The sequence below is a fragment of the Oncorhynchus nerka genome, linkage group LG15 (genome assembly GCF_034236695.1).
Source record: "Oncorhynchus nerka isolate Pitt River linkage group LG15, Oner_Uvic_2.0, whole genome shotgun sequence".
Classification (NCBI taxonomy): Eukaryota; Metazoa; Chordata; class Actinopteri; order Salmoniformes; family Salmonidae; genus Oncorhynchus; species Oncorhynchus nerka.
Window position 1 is genome coordinate 72,323,789 of NC_088410.1, and position 23,398 is coordinate 72,347,186.

At 45.7% G+C, this 23,398-nt stretch overlaps 1 protein-coding gene across 1 annotated transcript in view; it reads left to right on the forward strand.

Annotated features, from left to right (window-relative positions):
- Positions 1–19,620, forward strand: part of LOC115143263 (chromodomain-helicase-DNA-binding protein 5-like) — a 52,306-nt gene extending 32,686 nt beyond the window's left edge. The window contains 28 exon segments of the mRNA XM_029683471.2: positions 185–299; positions 394–585; positions 919–1,119; positions 1,236–1,373; positions 1,612–1,733; positions 1,985–2,158; positions 2,276–2,417; positions 2,628–2,877; positions 2,990–3,114; positions 3,299–3,566; positions 3,751–3,923; positions 4,146–4,320; positions 4,900–4,986; positions 5,132–5,220; positions 5,307–5,440; positions 5,580–5,724; positions 5,956–6,121; positions 6,598–6,677; positions 7,847–8,066; positions 8,210–8,299; positions 8,444–8,605; positions 8,849–8,957; positions 9,107–9,239; positions 16,546–16,807; positions 16,896–17,059; positions 17,256–17,321; positions 17,323–17,383; positions 17,654–19,620. Coding sequence (XP_029539331.1) covers positions 185–299; positions 394–585; positions 919–1,119; positions 1,236–1,373; positions 1,612–1,733; positions 1,985–2,158; positions 2,276–2,417; positions 2,628–2,877; positions 2,990–3,114; positions 3,299–3,566; positions 3,751–3,923; positions 4,146–4,320; positions 4,900–4,986; positions 5,132–5,220; positions 5,307–5,440; positions 5,580–5,724; positions 5,956–6,121; positions 6,598–6,677; positions 7,847–8,066; positions 8,210–8,299; positions 8,444–8,605; positions 8,849–8,957; positions 9,107–9,239; positions 16,546–16,807; positions 16,896–17,059; positions 17,256–17,321; positions 17,323–17,383; positions 17,654–17,778 — 4,168 coding nt within the window. The 3' untranslated portion in view covers positions 17,779–19,620.
- The last annotated feature ends 3,778 nt before the right edge of the window (positions 19,621–23,398 follow it).

A 23,398-nucleotide genomic window follows, 5' to 3' on the forward strand; every position in this document is an offset into this window, starting at 1 on the left:
TGTCTGTCTCGCTCTCTCTTTTTCCCTCTGTCTCTCTATCCATCTCTCTGTGTCTCTGTCTCGCTCTCCCTCTCTGTGTCTCTCTCGCTCTCTCTAGTACACACACAAGCATACAAGCATATTTGTTTCACATGATTTCACATCCTGAGTTGACTATTTGTTAATATCTACTGTGATTTGACAGGGAGCAGATGATTGGTGATGACCAGCGCCCCTTAGTGGTGAGAAAGGGAAAGAAGGGCAAAGAGGAGGAGAAGAGGAGAGAGAGAGAAATCCCCCCCGATGCCCCAATTATAGATGTGAGTGGCCATCATTACTAGGGACTAAAACATACAGTCCTATTAGCTTAACAATCAACTGATATACCTCTGGTTATTCTCTCTCTGTCACTAGCCTACCATCAAGTTTGAACATCAACCCTGGTACATCAATGCCACTGGGGGCACCCTGCATCCGTACCAGCTGGAGGGTCTGAACTGGTTACGGTTCTCCTGGGCACAGGGCACAGACACTATCCTGGCAGACGAGATGGGCCTGGGCAAGACTGTCCAGACCATCGTGTTCCTCTACTCGCTCTACAAGGAGGTGGGTGAGGAGGACAGGCTCATACAGAACAGGGGTCTATTTGTTTGGTATTAATGTTCTATGACGTTATTAAAGGACAAGTTTTATTTTTACAACCAAATGTCTATTTTTGATGTAAATAACATTTTATAGAAGGGTCCAGACACCTTTTTCTATAACATACCATTTACATCAAAAATAGACATTTGGTTGTATAAACGAAAACTTCTCCTTTGGGTAAATACAACACAATAGAATCAGTACTGATTAAAGTAATACAATTTATGTTGCATATATTGTCAAATAGTATCTTTAGTCATGACTGAAACATGCCCCCCCCCCCCCCCCCTTCAGGGTCACTCCAAAGGGCCATACCTGGTCAGTGCCCCCCTGTCCACCATCATCAACTGGGAGAGGGAGTTTGAGATGTGGGCCCCAGACTTCTACGTGGTCACTTACACTGGGGACAAAGATAGCCGAGCGGTCATCAGGGAGAACGAGTTCACTTTTGAGGACAGTACAGTCAAGACAGGCCGCAAGGTCTTCCGTATGAAGGTATCCCCAAACTACAGTTACAATGTATTGAATCTCAGTGAACATCGACAAGCGTGTAATTTACATTGAAAGGAGAGTGGTTGTCATATCTAGAATCTCTGTTTTGGTCTTGACAGAAAGACAGTGCCATCAAGTTCCATGTGTTGTTGACATCATATGAGCTGATTACCATTGATCAGACCATTCTGGGCTCCATTAACTGGGCCTGTCTAGTGGTGGACGAGGCCCACAGACTGAAGAACAACCAGTCAAAGGTAACCCGACACCTCAAATTAAATCAACAAATTGATATAATTGGTCATTATTGTATTTGTCACTGGTAAATTGTCTAATAGTCCGTTTCTTAAGATCTAAAATCTGATTTCTTTACAATCTATTATCAATATATTATCCATCTTCTCCCTTTCAACTTCATCAACCTCGTATATAATTATTACTCAACTCTATTTGTGGCTTGGTTGAGCCTCTAATGTCTCTGTCACTGTACCTTAGTTTTTCAGAATCCTCAACGGTTATAAGATCTACTATAAGCTGCTACTGACTGGCACTCCTCTGCAGAACAACCTGGAGGAGCTGTTTCACCTCCTCAACTTCCTCACCCCAGAGAGATTTAAGTAAGAGCTGTACTGTATCCCCCACTGGGGCCCCTCCATTAGCCTGGCAGTCTGCCTATGGGGCCTGCTATCTGCTGCTGTAGCAGAGCGTAAAGAGCTACTGCTTAGGGAGATGCAATGGTGACCACAGGGTCCTCCTTACAGTACTGCCTGAAGCCAAGGCTTCCATTGCTCATTTTAACATTGACTGTACCGTCTTTAAAAGGTATCTATAAACTGTTTTGCTGTGTCTGTGCTCTCTCTTTCTGCAGTAACCTGGAGGGCTTTCTGGAAGAGTTTGCAGACATCTCCAAGGAGGACCAGATCAAGAAGCTGCATGACCTGCTGGGCCCACACATGCTCAGGAGACTGAAGGCTGATGTCTTCAAGAACATGCCTTCCAAGACAGAGCTCATTGTACGAGTGGAGCTCAGCCCCATGCAGAAGTTAGTTAGTCTTCTTCTAGTACTTTTCTATTGGACCTCACATTGTTGTATAAAACCTCTTCTGAGTTGTACCCCCAGGCTTAATCCCGCCTCTCACCTTTGACCTCTGACTAACAGGAAGTACTACAAGTTCATCCTGACGCGGAACTTTGAGGCGCTCAACTCCAAGAGCGGGGGCAACCAGGTGTCCCTTCTCAACATCATGATGGACCTGAAGAAGTGTTGCAACCACCCCTACCTGTTCCCAGTGGCAGCCATGGTGAGGGAGGGAGTGATGAGGAGGAGAGAGGGAGTGATGAGGAGGAGAGAGGGAGTGATGAGGAGGAGAGAGGGCAAAGGGAAGTTATGTATTGTAGAAGTTTATAGGTTGCCAACATGCAGGTATTTGTGTTTATCAGTGAGAGTTGACTGTCTGTGTGTGAGGTGCTGTGCTTTCTCATTGGGTCATTTGCTCTTTGTGTAAATGCAGGAGGCGCCAGTGTTACCCAATGGCTCTTATGATGGGAACCAGCTGGTCAAGTCCTCAGGCAAACTCACCCTGCTCCAGAAGATGCTGAAGAAACTCAAAGATGAAGGACACAGAGTTCTCATCTTCTCGCAGATGACTAAGATGCTGGATCTGCTTGAGGACTTTCTGGAATATGAGGGCTACAAATATGAACGCATCGATGGAGGCATCACAGGGGGGCTACGACAGGAGGCTATCGACCGCTTCAATGGTGAGTTACGCTGATGTTCTGTCTTTGTCCAGCAGGGAGCAGCACAGACAGCACTTATACTCACACACTTGCGTACACACTCCATGACTGTGTGACTTAATTTCTACTGCAGCACCGGGCGCACAGCAGTTCTGCTTCCTGCTCTCCACCCGAGCTGGAGGCCTGGGCATCAACCTAGCCACGGCAGACACCGTCATCATCTACGACTCAGACTGGAACCCTCACAACGATATCCAGGTACTGTGGGACATGGTACACACTAAGACAGGCTACATAATAAACTGTTGTCTGTATGCATTAGAACCCTCACAGAGTTGTGAATAGTCTCTTTCCATTTCTCTTCCTCCTTGACACCCTGTTCTGTTTCTGTATCTGTCTCTGTCTCTGTTCCTCTCTCACTCCCTCCATCTCTCTGCTGCAGGCATTCAGCAGGGCCCACCGTATAGGTCAGAACAAGAAGGTGATGATCTATCGCTTTGTGACACGGGCCAGCGTGGAGGAGCGTATCACCCAGGTGGCCAAGAGGAAGATGATGTTGACCCACCTTGTGGTGAGGCCCGGCCTGGGCTCCAAAACCGGCTCCATGTCCAAACAGGAGCTGGACGACATCCTCAAGTTTGGCACTGAGGAGCTCTTCAAGGATGAGATGGAGGCGGCCGCTCGGGCCATGGGTTCCCACCAGAAACTGTGTAAGACTAATGATGCGCGTACTGACTACACTGACTACAATGTGTCACAATTATAATTCATTGCTGTATGAAAAAGTCAAACCTGTTTTACCAGGAACATATTGTAGTTTTTAACTTGATTTGAACAAGATGTAAGTCTGTGTTCCTCTGACACAGTATATTGTGAATCGTGTGCTTACTCCAGGGGACATAAAGGATGGAGATGAGGGCAGTGTCATTCACTATGATGACAATGCCATCTCCAAGCTGCTGGACCGTAGCCAGAATGCCACGGAGGACACTGAGATCCAGAACATGAACGAATACCTCAGCTCCTTCAAGGTGGCCCAGTATGTGGTCAAAGACGAGGACGCGGAGGTAAGGACACACACACTCAGTCAGCATTGGAGGTGTCTATGTCTAGGAGTGGCTCTGTTCAGTATTCTCACAGTGTGTGTATGTGTATGCAGTCGTCTCTCTTCATTGTATTCTCACTTTAATCAGTAGTAGCTATGGTAACCACTTTGTTTACCCAGTAGTATCCTTGTTTCCTTGTTCAGTATTCTCACTGTGTGTGTCTGTGGGTGTGCGTGTGTTCAGGAGGAGCCCCAGCGGGAGATCATTAAGCAGGAGGAGAATGTGGATCCAGACTACTGGGAGAAGCTGCTGAGGCACCACTATGAGCAGCAGCAGGAGGACCTGGCCCGTAACCTGGGCAAAGGCAAACGCATCCGCAAGCAGGTCAACTACAACGACACGTCTCAGGAGGACCAAGGTTTGCCTCATACTGTACACTCTGACCTGCTATTCTCTTCTGCTTTAACAGGAACTATATGATTATTCCCCCTCCTAGGGAAAAGTTTAGTGAACTAAGCATCCCTCTAGATATACCTCTGGTAACACGAGTGGCACACTATACCTCTTCTTGGTTATGTGTGTATAACTATAGCAGCTTGCTTGGAAATAGTGACACATTTAGAAGCTGTATTGCTTTATATTTTACAGCATGTAAGTTGTGTTGAGGTGCTCTTTAACACGATCCCCCATAGTTCAACAATAGGTATTTGAGACTGAAGGGGAACTGTTTTAAAACCCATCTAAAGCAAAAGCACACTCCGAGACAAAGTGTTGATGAAGAGCACAGTCCACCAGTGTAGTGGCTGGGAGGACCGAGCAGACAGAGGCTCTGCTGCTAGTCAGTAGTAGTCAGTAGAGGATGCCTGCCCCCTAGTGGAGTAGTGTGCATGCCCACTGTAGTGGTCTGCAGTGCCAGCCCCCCCCCCCCCCCCCCTAGTGGGCCCCTGCAGAAGTGAATGCACTGTGCTGTTTCTCTCTGATCTGATCTGTGGCTCAGAGTGGCAGGATGATCTTTCAGACAATCATTCCGAGTACTCCGTGGGGTCCGAGGACGAGGACGAAGATTTCGAGGAGAGGCCGGAAGGTGGGTGTCAATGAGACCTGCGTAATCACTACGTTATAGATAACTCGCTCAGTGCCAGCTCTGCTCTGTGTAGATGGGCCTGGAACCTATCATTGGTAAGATGTTACTGAGGCACCTGTCTGATGGTGGGGGTGTTTCTCTGTAGGTGGGCGCAGGCACTCTCGCAGACAGCTGAAGAGTGACAGGGACAAACCTCTGCCACCCCTGCTGGCACGCGTAGGGGGCAACATCGAGGTAAGGAAGGAAGCACTCTGGTTTTATTTTAGTAGACAACGTGTGTGCGTGTTGATTTGACTAGTGGGTATAATGCCCTGTGCCAGGTGCTGGGGTTCAACACCCGTCAGCGGAAGGCCTTCCTCAATGCTATCATGCGCTGGGGCATGCCTCCTCAGGACGCCTTCAACTCTCACTGGCTGGTCAGAGACCTGAGAGGGAAGAGTGAGAAAGAGTTCAGGTATTTAAAGCTCACCTTGTATTCAGGAGTATTTGAACTGGGATTCAACGGCATCTCAACAGTCTCTACTGTTCACCATTACATTACGTCCCATTCAAATGCACACCCGTCTGTGTATGATGTCTCCCTGTCTCTCTAGGGCCTATGTGTCCCTGTTCATGAGACATCTTTGTGAGCCGGGGGCAGACGGAGCGGAGACCTTTGCAGACGGTGTCCCACGAGAGGGGCTGTCCCGCCAACATGTCCTCACCAGGATCGGAGTTATGTCTCTGGTCAGGAAAAAGGTACACATCAACCAATCATTCAAATTAACCAACCAATCACATAAATTAAACCCAGCAGAAAACAACTAGTTCCCCTCCTAACTGGGATGAGCAATGTTTAGATTTAGTAAGGCTGGTTCCCTGCTTTAGCATCTGGTTTTAGATAGCATGCCTTCAATACAACGTCTAGAATGGTGGAGAAACCCAGTGTCCTCTCATAGATTGTTATCTCACTGTTGTGTCTGTATCCAGGTCCAGGAGTTTGAGCATGTCAATGGAAAGTACAGCACTCCAGACCTGATCCCACTTGGACTAGAGTTGAAGAAACTGACTGAGAGTCTGTCCTCTGACCCCAACACCCCTGTCCCTGCCAGCCCTGCAGCCACACCCCAGCCTCCTGGCACTCCTGTCCCACCAGGTCAGAGTCACATTTGTTTTTTAGTTTTTTGCCAGGTTAGTCTCATTGAGATAAACATTTTAAAAAATATTTTCCAAGAGAGACCTGGCCAAAATAGCAGCACACAGTTTCAGACATAATTACAACATAAAACACAAAGCACAACAGTTTAAAAACATACATTTACACATTGAGCAGGCAAGAAATATTTGGGAAGGTGTGGTGCATCTAAGGGTCAAAACATTCAGCCCCTCACTTTATTGTCCACCAGAGATTTGAGCCTAACTTTGAACTCATTCAAGAAGACCAGCTCCTGCAGTTTCATGTCCATTTGTAGCTTCTTCCAAGCGGTGGCACGAACTACACATCTTTACCGTGTCCAGTGTGTAGTATGTGTGTTTGTTTGTGTGTGTGTCTGTTTCACATATGTTAGTTCATTAGATTTATTAAACAGGAAATGAGAGACAATGTTGGTGATTGATTTGCTGTTTTTACAGAGAAGATGGACTCAACCTCAGGGCCTACTGAAGACAAGGAGACCACAGAATTAGAGTACAAGAAACTACCAGAACTGGAGGTCAGAGTTCACTCCTCTTCTTCTGAAATGTTCCTGAATTGCCTTGTCTCGTATCCTCCTTATCCCTCTGTCTTCATACTGTTCTTTTCCCCTACATCTAATTGAACCGTTCTTATAATTCAAAACATATGTCACCTTCTAACTATCACCTTTTAATGTAAACTGACTCTCTGTCTCTCTCTCTTTCTCCCCCATCTGTCGCTCTCTCTCTCTCTCTCTCTCTTTCTCTCCCATCTGTCTCTCTCTTTCTCTCTCTCTCTCTCTTTCTCTCCCATCTGTCTCTCTCTCTCTCTCTCTCTCTCTCTCTCTCTCTCGCTTTCTCCCCCATTTGTCTCTCTCTCTCTCTCTCTCTCTCCCCCATCTGTCTCTCTCTCTCTCTCGCTCTCTCTTTCTCCCCCATCTGTCTCTCTCTCTCTCGCTCTCTTTCTCCCCCATCTGTCTCTCTCTCGCTCTCTCTTTCTCCCCCATCTGTCTTTCTCTCTCTTTCTCCCCATCTGTCTCTCTCTCTCTCTCTCTCTCTTTCTCCCCCATCTGTCTCTCTCTCTCTCTCTCTTTCTCCCCCATCTGTCTCTCTCTCTCCCTCTCTCTTTCTCCCCATCTGTCTCTCTCTCTCTCTCTCTCTTTCTCCCCCCATCTGTCTCTCTCTCTCTCTCTCTCTTTCTCCCCCATCTGTCTCTCTCTCTCTCTCTTTCTCCCCCATCTGTCTCTCTCTCTCTCTCTCTCCCCATCTGTCTCTCTCTCTCTCTTTCTCCCCCATCTGTCTCTCTCTCTCTCTCTTCTTTCTCCCCATCTGTCTCTCTCTCTCTCTCTCTCTCTCTTTCTCCCCATCTGTCTCTCTCTCTCTCTCTTTCTCCCCCATCTGTCTCTCTCTCTCTCTCTCTTTCTCCCCATCTGTCTCTCTCTCTCTCTCTCTTTCTCCCCCATCTGTCTCTCTCTCTCTCTCTCTTTCTCCCCCATCTGTCTCTCTCTCTCTCGCTCTCTCTTTCTCCCCCATCTGTCTCTCCCTCTCGCTCTCTCTTTCTCCCCCATCTGTCTCTCGCTCTCTCTTTCTCCCCCATCTGTCTCTCTCTCTCTCGCTCTCTCTTTCTCCCCCATCTGTCTCTCTCTCTCGCTCTCTCTTTCTCCCCCATCTATCTCTCCCTCTTCATCTGTGATGGTTGTCTCTCCAGACTAATCTAAGTACAGAGTCATCTTCCCAGGTAGGGAAGACAGACAAGGCTGCTGACAGGGATGAGACAGTGAAGTGCAGCACAGAGGACAAGCCAGTCTCCTCAGAGGAGAGTAGTGAAAGGACAGACACACCCTGCACACTTCCAGAGCCATTCACCAATCTTAAAGAGCCTCCATCCAAACAGACAGAGCTGTCGTCCAATCAAAGCTCACCAAAAGGTGAGTGGTGCATTTCATGGTTATTATGATCCAATGAGATGTAAATGGTTAATGTATTGGCTTTGGTTTGTCCCACCACATAAAAGTCAGTTGTGACATTTCTCTGTTTTGATTTGGCCATGTGTCTGTCTATGACCCCCTAGCGGAGCCTTGTAGAGAGACAGAGAAGTCTTTAGATAAAGGAGACAGTGATCCTGCCCCAGCCAAACCTGAGGAAAAGGAACTGAAGCCAGGTAAATGCAGAACAAGAAAAACCTGAAAACCTTCTCACTCTTTGAGTGGCAAGAGTGAAAGACACATTACTGTATAATAGTGAGGTAACACTTTTTCCTGAGGGTGGAACTCAAAAATGGAATCTTGTCAATCCATTTACTTAGTTTTTTCAGACGAGCCCAAGAGCGAGGACATGCCAGTGCCCGAGGGCAGGCTTAATGGTGAGAAAGAAGCACAGGAGGAGACGGAGGACATCAGGAGGGAGGTGGAGAAGAACGGCTTCAAAATGAGGTTCATGTTCAACATCGCCGACGGAGGCTTCACAGGTGAGGGATGAGCAGGAGATACAGGTAGTATAACAAGTTAATATATGCCATTTAGCAGACACTTGTATCCAAAGCACTTATTTGTGCATGTATTTTTTGTATGGGTGGCCCCAGCAGGAATCAAACCTACAATCCTGGTGTTACAATCGCCATGCTCTACCAATTGAGCCATACAGGACAGCTAAGGTATAGGAAGGAACACTACATGTTTGGTCAGGTCTAATGTTTGTTCATCTCTGTCAGAGCTACACACCCTGTGGCAGAACGAGGAGCGGGCCGCTGTGTCATCTGGGAAGATGTATGACATCTGGCACCGTCGCCACGACTACTGGTTGCTGGCTGGCATCGTAACGTATCCTTCCTCTGCATCTTACAGAGCTGGTCAGAATTCACAGTGCACAGTAATTCACTTGTCTGGTCTCAGAGGAGCTGAAGTCTTAAAGCTATTTGTGATGTGAAGTTATTTTATAATGTTTGTTTTCACTGACGGGGGAACCTCAGACATGGCTATGCCCGCTGGCAGGACATTCAGAACGACCCACGTTATGCCATCCTCAATGAGCCCTTCAAGACTGAGATGCACAAGGGGAACTACCTGGAGATGAAGAACAAGTTCCTGGCTCGCCGCTTTAAGGTGAGATGCTTCTTGCTGTCATAAAAACACATTTGTGGACATCCTGAATCTGAATAGTGGGCAAAACAACATTCAATATCTCTAAAGCACTATTAGTTTAGTTTGTTTTTTTAAGTTAGGGAGGAAGAGGACAGCGTTTTAAGGGGCCATGGAATCGCAGGCCACAGTGGCTGGGCCTAGTCATGCTATAGATGGTGGTGTAGATGAGGCTGGGCCTAGTCATGCTATAGATGGTGGTGTAGATGAGGCTGGGCCTAGTCATGCTATAGATGGTGGTGTAGATGAGGCTGGGCCTAGTCATGCTATAGATATTGGTGTAGATGAGGCTGGGCCTAGTCATGCTATAGATGGTGGTGTAGATGAGGCTGGGCCTAGTCATGCTATAGATGGTGGTGTAGATGAGGCTGGGCCTAGTCATGCTATAGATGGTGGTGTAGATGAGGCTGGGCCTAGTCATGCTATAGATGGTGGTGTAGATGAGGCTGGGCCTAGTCATGCTATAGATGGTGGTGTAGATGAGGCTGGGCCTAGTCATGCTATAGATATTGGTATAGATGAGGCTGGGCCTAGTCATGCTATAGATGGTGGTGTAGATGAGGCTGGGCCTAGTCATGCTATAGATGGTGGCGTAGATGAGGCTGGGCCTAGTCATGCTATAGATGGTGGTGTAGATGAGACTGGGTCTAGTCATGACATGGATGGTGGTGTAGATGAGGCTGGGCCTAGTAATGCTATAGATGGTGGTGTAGATGAGGCTGGGCCTAGTCATGCTATAGATGGTGGTGTGGATGAGGCTGGGCCTAGTCATGCTATAGATGGTGGTGTAGATGAGACTGGGTCTAGTCATGACATGGATGGTGGTGTAGATGAGACTGGGTTTAGTCAAGCTATGGAGGGTTGTGTAGATGAGGCTGGGTCTAGTCATGCTATGGATGGTGGTGTAGATGAGGCTGGGTCTAGTCATGCTATGGATGGTGGTGTAGATGAGGCTGGGTCTAGTCATGCTATGGATGGTGGTGTAGATGAGGCTGGGTCTAGTCATGACATGGATGGTGGTGTAGATGAGGCTGGGTCTAGTCATGCTATGGATGGTGGTGTAGATGAGGCTGGGTCTAGTCATGACATGACATGGATGGTGGTGTAGATGAGGCTGGGCCTAGTCATGTTATGGATGGTGGTGTAGATGAGGATGGGTCTAGTCATGACATGGATGGTGGTGTAGATGAGGCTGGGTCTAGTCATGACATGGATGGTGGTGTAGATGAGGCTGGGTCTAGTCATGCTATGAATGGTGGTGTAGATGAGGCTGGGTCTAGTCATGACATGGATGGTGGTGTAGATGAGGCTGGGTCTAGTCATGACATGGATGGTGGTGTAGATGAGGCTGGGTCTAGTCATGCTATGGATGGTGGTGTAGATGAGGCTGGGTCTAGTCATGACATGGATGGTGGTGTAGATGAGGCTGGGTCTAGTCATGACATGGATGGTGGTGTAGATGAGACTGGGTCTAGTCATGGCATGGATGGTGGTGTAGTTGAGGCTGGGTCTAGTCATGACATGGATGGTGGTGTAGATGAGACTGGGTCTAGTCATGGCATGGATGGTGGTGTAGATGAGGCTGGGTCTAGTCATGCTATGGATGGTGGTGTAGATGAGGCTGGGTCTAGTCATGACATGGATGGTGGTGTAGATGAGGCTGGGTCTAGTCATGACATGGATGGTGGTGTAGATGAGACTGGGTCTAGTCATGGCATGGATGGTGGTGTAGTTGAGGCTGGGTCTAGTCATGACATGGATGGTGGTGTAGATGAGGCTGGGTCTAGTCATGACATGGATGGTGGTGTAGATGAGGCTGGGTCTAGTCATGACATGGATGGTGGTGTAGATGAGGCTGGGTCTAGTCATGCTATGGATGGTGGTGTAGATGAGGCTGGGTCTAGTCATGACATGGATGGTGGTGTAGATGAGGCTGGGTCTAGTCATGACATGGATGGTGGTGTAGATGAGACTGGGTCTAGTCATGGCATGGATGGTGGTGTAGTTGAGGCTGGGTCTAGTCATGACATGGATGGTGGTGTAGATGAGACTGGGTCTAGTCATGGCATGGATGGTGGTGTAGATGAGGCTGGGTCTAGTCATGGCATGGATGGTGGTGTAGTTGAGGCTGGGTCTAGTCATGACATGGATGGTGGTGTAGATGAGGCTGGGTCTAGTCATGACATGGATGGTGGTGTAGATGAGGCTGGGTCTAGTCATGACATGGATGGTGGTGTAGATGAGGCTGGGTCTAGTCATGACATGGATGGTGGTGTAGATGAGGCTGGGTCTAGTCATGCTATAGATGGTGGTGTAGATGAGACTGGGTTTAGTCAAGCTATGGAGGGTTGTGTAGATGAGGCTGGGTCTAGTCATGCTATGGATGGTGGTGTAGATGAGGCTGGGTCTAGTCATGCTATGGATGGTGGTGTAGATGAGGCTGGGTCTAGTCATGCTATGGATGGTGGTGTAGATGAGGCTGGGTCTAGTCATGACATGGATGGTGGTGTAGATGAGGCTGGGTCTAGTCATGCTATGGATGGTGGTGTAGATGAGGCTGGGTCTAGTCATGACATGACATGGATGGTGGTGTAGATGAGGCTGGGCCTAGTCATGTTATGGATGGTGGTGTAGATGAGGATGGGTCTAGTCATGCTATGGATATTGGTGTAGATGAGGCTGGGCCAAGTCATGCTATAGATGGTGGTGTAGATGAGGCTGGGCCTAGTCATTCTATAGATGGTGGTGTAGATGAGGCTGGGCCTAGTCATGCTATAGATGGTGGTGTAGATGAGGCTGGGCCTAGTCATGCTATAGATGGTGGTGTAGATGAGACTGGGTCTAGTCATGACATGGATGGTGGTGTAGATGAGGCTGGGCCAAGTCATGCTATACATGGTGGTGTAGATGAGGCTGGGCCTAGTCATGCTATAGATGGTGGTGTGGATGAGGCTGGGCCTAGTCATGCTATAGATGGTGGTGTAGATGAGACTGGGTCTAGTCATGACATGGATGGTGGTGTAGATGAGGATGGGTCTAGTCATGACATGGATGGTGGTGTAGATGAGGCTGGGTCTAGTCATGACATGGATGGTGGTGTAGATGAGACTGGGTCTGGTCATGACATGGATGGTGGTATAGATGAGGATGGGTCTAGTCATGACATGGATGGTGGTGTAGATGAGGCTGGGTCTAGTCATGACATGGATGGTGGTGTAGATGAGGCTGGGTCTAGTCATGACATGGATGGTGGTGTAGATGAGACTGGGTCTAGTCATGGCATGGATGGTGGTGTAGATGAGGCTGGGTCTAGTCATGGCATGGATGGTGGTGTAGATGAGGCTGGGTCTAGTCATGGCATGGATGGTGGTGTAGATGAGGCTGGGTCTAGTCATGACATGGATGGTGGTGTAGATGAGGCTGGGTCTAGTCATGACATGGATGGTGGTGTAGATGAGGCTGGGTCTAGTCATGACATGGATGGTGGTGTAGATGAGGCTGGGTCTAGTCATGCTATAGATGGTGGTGTAGATGAGACTGGGTTTAGTCAAGCTATGGAGGGTTGTGTAGATGAGGCTGGGTCTAGTCATGCTATGGATGGTGGTGTAGATGAGGCTGGGTCTAGTCATGCTATGGATGGTGGTGTAGATGAGGCTGGGTCTAGTCATGCTATGGATGGTGGTGTAGATGAGGCTGGGTCTAGTCATGACATGGATGGTGGTGTAGATGAGGCTGGGTCTAGTCATGATGAGGCTGGGTCTAGTCATGACATGGATGGTGGTGTAGATGAGGCTGGGTCTAGTCATGCTATAGATGGTGGTGTAGATGAGACTGGGTTTAGTCAAGCTATGGAGGGTTGTGTAGATGAGGCTGGGTCTAGTCATGCTATGGATGGTGGTGTAGATGAGGCTGGGTCTAGTCATGCTATGGATGGTGGTGTAGATGAGGCTGGGTCTAGTCATGCTATGGATGGTGGTGTAGATGAGGCTGGGTCTAGTCATGCTATGGAGGGTTGTGTAGATGAGGCTGGGTCTAGTCATGCTATGGAGGGTTGTGTAGATGAGGATGCGTCTAGTCAGGTTATGCTAGTGGATGAGGAGAGTATAGTGGGGAAGGGGAAGCGACTGGAGGGGTGTGTGGAGGACGGTGTCAAGCGGAAAAGGAAAAAGGGGGAGAAGACAGGAGGTGGGAGGGGAGGTTGGTGTGGTCAAGTGTGCAAAGGAACCTTTGCCTGGTGCTGGGGGGGGGGGTCTGAGGAGGAGGACGATGAGGATGCTTTTTTTTCTGACTCCTCAATGGGTCCAGAGCTGAGAGGCAAAGGGTCAAAGTACACGGTGAGGGAACTGTCAAGGTTCCTGAATGAGACTAAAGGGAAAAAGGTTCATCTTGAAGCTTTTTTTTTGCTGTCTGGGAAGGTTTGTAAGATCAGTTCAACACGCTATGAAAAATGAGGGGCATGGTGTCCTCTCACCCGGAAACGTTTAGGTTGAGGAAGTAGGTCACAACCGTGCGGAAGGGTCTACCTTCAGACACTGTTTAGATTCATAATTTTTTTCTGGCACTGGAGCTATTTGAGCTTTGCTATTGGTCTTATTCTTTGCTGGTTTTTCTCCCACTTCTTATGGAGACACTTCGGGTAGGCTCGCTCAATATAATTGGTGCCAGAGATGTAGTAAAGAGGAGTCTGTTGGGGTGAATATGTAATACAAAAAAAAGTACAGGTGTTGTTTCTGCAGGAGACGCATAGTGATGTGGTGAATGAAGTCGATTGGGGGCTCTGGTGGAAGGGGGCAAGTGTGTTGAGCCATGGAACAAATGTTAGTGCAGGGGTGGCAGTCGTTGCACCGTGCCTGGCCGTAAAAATGTGCTCCTCAAAGGAGGTGTGTAGGAGTAGACTGCTTGTAGTAAAATAAAATAAAAATTGTCCTTATAAATGTGTATGCGCCTAACACAGGGAGAGAGAGGGGGGGCGTCTGTTTGAGTGTCTTAGACAGGAACTCTCACAGGTAGTGCCTGAGGAGACGCTGGTGGTTGGCGGGGACTGGAACTCTCACAGGTAGTGCCTGAGGAGACGCTGGTGGTCGGCGGGGACTGGAACTGTACTATGGATTATACAAAAGACTGAAATGGGGAGGAGCCTCATTCAGGCTCAGTGGGGGTGTTAAATTACATCATTAAGCAGTTTGACATAGTGGATGTTTGGAGAACTAGATATCCCAACACAAGATAGTATACATGGGGGAAGGTCTTTGGGGCTAGGCTGAGTGCAGCCCGACTCGATCGGTTTTATATGTCCAGGAATCAGAGTAATAGGCTGCTGGGCGCCACCATTCTCCCAGTAGGTTTTTCAGATCACCACATAACCATGGCTCGGCTGTCTGTTTCACCAGGGCATCGGCAGGGATCCTATTAGAAGTTTAATGTAAAGTTCTTACACTTTTTGCTCAGGCTTCCAGACTTTTTGGGAAAGATGGGGGCATCGAAGAGAGGAGTATCAGTCTCTGAGTCAATGGTGGGATATTGGAAAAGTCCAAATTCGGCTTTTCTGTCAACAGTATACAGCTCTCTCATCCTCAGAGGCTAGGGGGAACTTGAGCATAGTATCAGTGAAGTGGAGGTAGAGCTGGCGGGGCAAGGCAATGTAGGCCTTCAGGCTAATTTAGCTGAATTACGTAGGGACTTGGGCAGTTTACAGTTGACTTGGGCAGTTTAGTATAAAACCGTGGAGTTGTTTATGGCAGAACTGTGTGATCCTATGTGTGCTGAGGTTTTGTTTGCAGAAATCCCTAAGCGCTCTCTGGCACATGGGTATGAAATGGACATTCCCATGAACTGGCAGAGGCCATAACCCAAATGGCATCCGGCCGTGCACTGGGGGTCGATGGACTTCCAGTACAGTTTTATGAAAAATTCTGGGGAATAATTGGACTGGACTTCTTTTGCGTGTTGCATGAGTGCATCAAAGTAGGAGAGTAGCCAATGAGCTGCCGTCGGGCTGTTCTGACTCTCTATCCCAAAAAAGGGGACTTGTGTGAACTTGGGCGGCAGTCTAGTGGTTAGAGTGTTGGGCCAGTAACCGAAGGGTTGCTAGATTGAATCCCCGAGCTGACAAGGTAAAAATCTGTTATTCTGCCCCTGAACAAGGCAGTTAACCCACTGTTCCTAGGCCGTCATTGTAAATAAGAATTTGTTCTTAACTGACTTGCCTAGTTAAATGAAATTTGCTAAATATTTTTTTTAAAGAACTGGAACACTCTGAGCCTGGCCACTAACAGCTGGTTGGCCCGGGTCGACCCGGGAGTCAGACATGGGTGTGTCCTTTCTGTGTCATGAGTGAAACTGTGATTCATGTGTTTTCTGTGTGCACCAGGTTAATGCCTTTAATGTCTCTGTTGGAATGTCTGTGTGAGAGGTTGGGAGTGGAGTTTACTGTCGGGATGTTTATAATGGGATACAGGTATTCAAAAAAGGAAAAGGACAGATTTGTGTTTCTGTTTGCTCAGGCAAAGTTGGCTATTTAGCTAACAAGGAGGAACAGGGTCAAAGGTGGGGGGATAACAGACTCTTTACTATTGTTTAATGGGATGGTCTCTGCGTGTCTTAGGGTGGAATGTGAGTTCTATTAAAATTATAAAAAGTGTGTAGATGTTTCAGGAGACACAGTGGGGCAAAAAAGTATTTAGTCAGCCACCAATTGTGCAAGTTCTCACACTTAAAAAGATGCGAGAGGCCTGTAATTTTCATCATAGGTACACTTCAACTATGACAGACAAAATGAGAAAAGAAAATCACATTGTAGGATTTTTAATGAATTTATTTGCAAATTATGGTGGAAAACAAGTATTTGGTCAATAACAAGTTTATCTCAATACTTTTTTATATACCCTTTGTTGGCAATGACAGAGGTCAAACGTTTTCTGTAAGTCTTCACAAGGTTTTCACACACTGTTGCTGGTTTTTTGGCCCATTCCTCCATGCAGATCTCCTCTAGAGCAGTGATGTTCTCCCCCAAGATGACTGACTAAATACTTTTTTACCCCACTGTATGTTGTGGGGGGGGGTTGTCTGTACAGCTGGAGAAGATGGGTTTGATATATGGTTGTAGAAGCAGTGAGATTTGGTTAGTCTAATGTGTTGTTTTGTATCGTGGGGTAGAGGGCAGTACAGGGGATATTAATTTTTTAAAGGGGGGGATGGTGAGGTTTTAATAAAATGAAATGAGGATGTATTATTAAAGAAAGACAATGTCAAAAGTCTCTCTCTCTTTTAGCTGTTGGAGCAGGCTCTGGTGATAGAGGAGCAGTTAAGAAGGGCAGCGTACCTGAATATGACCCAGGACCCCAACCACCCGGCTATGGCCCTGAATACCCGCTTTGCTGAGGTGGAGTGTCTGGCTGAGTCCCACCAGCACCTGTCTAAGGAGTCTCTGGCCGGGAACAAGCCAGCCAACGCTGTGCTGCACAAAGGTCTGTCATCTCCCAGTGTGTACACAGCAGCAGGACTAAAACACTGTCTACAAACTCAAGATCTGGGTGAATAAAAATTAAGTATTGCATCAACTGTAGATAAGATTGGATACATTAGTGCATTCTTGTCATTGACGGTGTCTGTGTGTTCCAGTACTGAACCAGCTGGAGGAGCTGCTGAGTGATATGAAGGCAGATGTGACGCGGCTTCCCAACATGTTGTCCCGGATCCCCCCGGTGTCTGCCCGTCTGCAGATGTCTGAGAGGAGCATCCTCAGCCGCCTCACCAGCCGCGGCAATGAACCTCCGCCCCAACAGGTACTGTACGGGCATGGGCTCGGTTAAGGCGATAGGTGGGTTAGGATTGGTACAATTAGGTTTAGTTTGGTTGGAGCAAGGTTAGGCTCAGGGTACTGTAGGTTTGGCTTGGTTTAGTTGGGGTGCTTTGGTTTGGTAAGTCATTTTGGTCGTCATTGACAAGATGTGTAAATTGTGTTCTGTACTCTACCTCCAGCCGTTCGGCCAGAGCTCATTTGCCTGTTCCCAGATGTACAGCACTGGTTTTGGGGGCAGCTTCCGGGGGGCCTGTGGGAGGAGCCATGGTCAACTACAGCCAGATGCCCCTGGGACCCTACGTCAGTGGTAAGAGGCCTGTCTCTGCACGACTGTAGGTCTAACTGTAAGATGAGATGTTCCTTATCTGAACAGCCGAGGACAGAAACTGCAAGATGGAGCACTGTAAGATGAAATGCTGCTCTGTGTCCCTTTCTAATAATATGTTAGGGAATGAAAAGCTTAAAATGTTTTATGTGGGTCATTTATTTTTCTGAGCACCTTTCTTTGGTATCCCTGTTTGATATCCCTTCACCCCCCTCCCCCCAAATTATTCCCCCCCGGGGCCCCCTCTTCTAGTGTCCAACGGCCCCCCACCCCCGTCCAGCCACCTGGACAAGAAGTCCTGCGACCCGCTGAGGGACGTCACCACCCCTGACCTCAAGTCAGGCAAGCCCAGTGATGTCATCTGTATTGAAGATTAGATCAGCTATCCCAAAATTGATCTGGAGTCAGCCAAGCCCAGGGATGTCAACTATTATATAAATGATTACAGAATCTTCACACCCCCCCCTTCCTCATCCTCCCCTCTCCTGTAAGAAGCTCTCTGTCTATGGATCAGAGAATAATACACAGATGTATTTATCTATCGTATGAATTGCACTTCTATCTTTCGAGGATTCTTCAACATACTTCATGCAGTAGCTATTTGCTTTTATGACTTAGGTTGGTGAGTCAAGCAGAGGAACTGTCTATTAGGATGTGAGAGTCAAACGACCTCAGACGCCCGGCTTCTGCTAACTGACACGTGGAAGGGAAGTGATCTTATAGAATGACTGGAACCGCCCTGTCTGAAGGGGAAAGTATTGGCTACAGGAAGAGCTGCAAAAAGTGAAAGTACACATGGTGGATGAGCCGGTGGAGGTGCCAATGCTCCGGAGCTGCTGTAATGAGAATCATCTGTGTCTATTCATTGACTTTAGGCCTGGCTCTGCTCCTTCATTCTGGGTCTTTTCCTTCTGCGTTCATCTTTTGCCTATTCTTTGTGCATCGGGACCGACCTCTGCTGGAGCAGTGTGCTTTAGCTATGTACACATAGAAGGAAAATAGAACTATGAAGGCATAAGGCTCCCATCCTAGAATTATAGAGATCATAAGTGGGTGCTGATACGGCAGCCAATTCTCTCATTATGTTTACTTCGTGTTAGTTTTTATAGTTTTATGGCAGAGCCTTGAGTTGGAACTTGTAAGAATAAGCGTGACTTTAAGGAAGTACAGCTACACTATGCCTCAACCCCTAAAGACTGCCATCTCCCGCCTCTGGAGAAAGGGATCCTAGTTACAGAGCTGCATTAGCTATTAATATACTAAGGGGTTCTCCCATGTAATGTACATAGTTCAAGAGACTGCTGTTTATTTTGCCTTGCATTGTCATTGTGAATTTGACGCATACATGCATAAAACTGTAACAGGCTGGAATAGTGCAAAAAGTGAAGATCACATAGAAGTTACTAGCCTATTTCTGCAAATGTACATATATTTCTTTAATATTTGAATGTGATTATTGGCCAACCTCCGGGGCCATGACTAGTGTGTGTTAAAAACAGAATTTTCTCCTGTCTGTCATATGGTTGGGATGTCAAGCTAACTGTGTACTGGACATGGTGCTGGATGGGAGTAATTCTGTTGCCTTTAACACCTACAAGTTATTGTGTTATTGTTCCCCAAAGCGCCAAATTAAAAACTAAAAAGTGCTTATGACACTACGTCACCTTTTGGCCTAGGTTTCATGTTTTCCATGAAATGTGCGTTATTGTGTGTGCTTATTTTTAAGGTAAAGTGTTATTTCAGAATGTACTGCTTTAGTGCCACTTAAAGAGGTCTGCTCACTCCATGGCTAATGTCCCAGATTGTATGCTTGATAATCTTATAAATGGGTGGAATTATTTCCATTGAGAACTGAGGGCAGTGGTTGACTAAGATAGCTAATTCAATCATCAATAGATTATAATCTTCATAGAGTTTTTGATAGCCAAGGTTGGATAGCCATACAGTAAAAGTATCAAAAGCTGTTTTTGTTTTCTTATTTTCTGATGTTTTGTTTTATATGGGTTCCTTGGAAGGGAACTGTTTATTGCATTACATGTTGTGAGGACTAAACCGTATCAGAGCGACAGCATGGATTCACTTGACAATACTTTTTATTCCATCTGTCTGCTAATGTGATTGTCCAAAGTGAAACTACCTTTTTATATGTTCAATGAGACTTAATTTGTTGAGATTTTTCATGAATGTGTGTATTACATTTACTAATTGAAAACCTTAAAGGCCCCAGTGCAGTCAAAAACGTGAATAACCTGTGTTTTATATATATTTCCACACTATGAGGTTGGAATAATACTGTGAAAATGATGATAATGTCCTTTTAGTGTAAGAGCTTTTTGAAAAGACTGCCTGAAATTTCAACCTATTTTCATGGGACGGAGTTTTGGCCTGCCTGGTGACATCACCAGGCGGTAAAGTAGTTAACAGACCAATTAGAAAGAGAGCTCCAAACCTCTCAATAACAGCTAGTTTTCAGTTTACCCTCCCCACTCAAGATCACTCCCAGACAGTCCTGAAAAAATTATTGCTTGAAATATTGCTCTTTGCTAAAAAAAAAAAAAGCTTTTTGTTTCATTTTTATCATTTTAATCGAAAACAATCACAGTAAGGCACTTAATTGTTACCCAGAAATGATTTTATATTGAGATAAGAACGTCTGCATTGGACCTTTAAATGCGATGTTTGCTCTTATTTTTCTCTCAAAGACTAGAGGCATTACACTACCGTTCAAAAGTTTGGGGTCACATAGAAATGTCCTTGTTTTTGAAAGAAAAGAATAGCATCAAATTGATCAGAAATACAGTGTAGACATTGTTAATGTTGTAAATGACTATTGTAGCTGGAAATGGCAGATTTTTTATGGAATATCTACATAAGCGTACAGAGACCAATTATCAGCAACCATCACTCCTGTGTCGCAATGGCACGTTGTGTTAGCTAATCCATGTTTATCATTTTAAAAGGCTAATAGATCATTAGAAACCCCTTTTGCAATTATGCTAGCACAGCTGAAAACTGTTGTCCTTTTTAAAGAAGTAATAAAACTGGCCTTCTTTAGACTAGTTGAGTATCTGGAGCATCAGCATTTGTGGGTTTGATTACAGGCTCAAAATGGCTAGAAACAAAGTACTTTCTTCTGAAACTCGTCAGTCTATTCTTGTTCTGAGAAATGAAGGCTATTCCATGCAAGAATTTGTCAAGAAACTGAAGATCTCGTATAACGCCGTACTACTCCCTTCACAGAACAGCGCAAACTGGACCTAACCAGAAAAGAAAGAGGAGTGGGAGGCCCCGGTGCACAACTGAACAAGAGGACAAGTACGTTAGAGTGTAGTGGAACCCCTCCGCAATAGAAAAGTGCATGGCGCCAAATTCAAAACAACAAAAATCTCATAATTAAAATTCCTCAAGCATACAAGTATTTTACACCATTTTAAAGATAAAATTCTCGTTAATCCAGCCACAGTGTCTGATTCCCAAAAGGGTTTACAGTGAAAGTACCACAAACGATTATGTTAGGTCACCACCAAGCCACAAAAAACACAGCCATTTTTCCAGGCAGAGAGAGGAGTCACAAAAAGCAGAAATAGAGATAAAATGAATCACTAACCTTTGATGATTTTCATCAGATGACACTCATAGGACTTCATGTTACACAATACATGTATGTTTTGTTTGATAAAGTTCATATTTATATTAAAAAAACGGAGTTTACATTGGCGCGTTACGTTCAGTAGTTCTAAAACATGCGGTGATTGTGCAGAGAGCCATATCAAATGACAGAAATACTCATAATAAACATTGCTAAATTATACATGGAACTTTAGATAAACTTCTCCTTAATGCAACCGCTGTGTCAGATCAAATTTTTTAAAAAACTTTACGGAGAAAGCAAACCATACAATAATCTGAGTACAGCCTTTAGACAACAAAGCAGCCAAAAGATACCCACCATATTGGGTAGTCAACATTACTCAGAAAAAGCATTTTAAATATTCACTTACCTTTGATGATCTTCATCAGAATGCACTCCCAGGAATCCCAGTTCCATCATAAATGTTTCATTTGTTCGATAATGTCCACCAGTTATGTCCAAATATCTTCTTTTGTTAGGGCGTTTGGTAAACAAATCCAAAAGCGCGTTCAGGTCGTGCTGAACGAAAAGTTCAAAAAGTTCCGTTACAGCCCATAGAAACATGCCAAACTAAGTATGGAATTAATCTTTAGGATGTTTTTAACATAAAACTTCATTAATGTTCCAACCGGACAATTCCTTTGTCTGTAAAAATGAAGTGGAACATAGCTACCTTTCACTTGAGCGCGCATGACCGAGGCTATGGCACTCTGCCAGACCACTCACTCAAAGAGCTCTTATGAGCCCCTCCTTTAGAGTATAATCTTCAAAACAGGTTCTAAATACTGTTGACATCTAGTGGAAGCCGTGGGAAGTGAAACATAACTAATATCCCACTGTATCTTAAATGGGGGCTGAGTTGAAAAACTACAAACCTCAGATTTCCCACTTCCTGGTTGGATTTTTTCTCTGGTTTTTGCCTGCCATATGAGTTCTGTTATACCCACAGACATCATTCAAACAGTTTTAGAAACGTCAAGAGTGTTTTCTATCCAAATGTATTAATTATATGCATATTCTAGCTTTTACGGCTGAGTAGCAGGCAGCTTAATTTGGGCACGTTTTTCATCCAAGCTACCAAATACTGCCCCCTACCCCAAATAAGTTAATTTCTCAGAACAAGAATAGACTGACGAGTTTCAGAAGAAAGTTCTTTGTTTCTAGCCATGTAATCGAACCCACAAACGCTGATACTCAACTAGTCTAAAGGCCAGTTTTATTGCTTCAGTAATTCAGGACAACAGTTTTCAGCTATGCTAACATAATTGCAAAAGGGGTTTCTAATGATCTATTAGCCTTTTAAAATGATAAACTTGGATTAGCTAAGACAACGTGCCATTGGAACATAGGAGTGATGGTTGCTGATAATGGGTCTCTGTACGCCTATGTAGATATTCCATAAAAAATCTGACGTTTCCAGCTACAATAGTCATTTACAACATTAACCATGTCTACACTGTATATCTGATCAATTTGATGTTATTTTAATGGACAAAAAAATTGCTTTTCTTTTAAAAACAAGGACATTTCTAAGTGACCCCAAACTTTTGAACGGTAGTGTACCTATTTGTATTATTTTTAATGACACGGCTATAGCCCTCATGTGGAGGTCTTGAGAAAGGAATTGTAAATGGACTGTCCTGAACTGAAGAGATTACTGTATACAGGGTGTGATTGTAGCTCTGCTCTATAGGCTTTTTATATGAATGTTCTGAGGTGCTCTGTTGGCTGAAAAGTGTTACTACACAGTGTCTGCCCGTGTCTGACTGTCTTCTCAGACAAAGCACTTTACCTGAAGTTTAACTGAGTGCAGTATCACACGGCCTTGACTGACCTCATTCAATTACAAACACAACAATAGATATTGGCCAGTTGAAATAGGAATAACAAATAGGGCACATGCCAGTTCTTAGGCTACTATTTTGCCCCCAATTTAGTGCGTGTTTATCAGTGCTGTTCTGTCCATGGAGTGTACAGTCCCAGTGTTTCTGTTCAGCCTGTTACTCCATTTGTAAGTCATGTGAGGGTCACTGTGTGGACTAGCTATAGTGTAGGTTTGGACAAGACCCACACACCTTGTCATTGATTGAAATAGTGTTACTGGATAGCAGCATATAACAACGCTATGTAAATACTAAGATTTACAGTGCTTTGTCTCTCTCATACTCTTATCGATCATGTACCTAACTACACAGTATGCATGAGAGAAACTGAATGTTGCAGGGTAGTTGCCATAGAACTGCAATGTGCGCACAGGATGTGTTCAATCAAATCCACATGTCTGTTTCCTTACGGAGTGCTGAAGTGACTATGAAATGCAATCAAACTGAAGTCAGTATGAATGTAATGTGTTTGTAAGAAGGCCT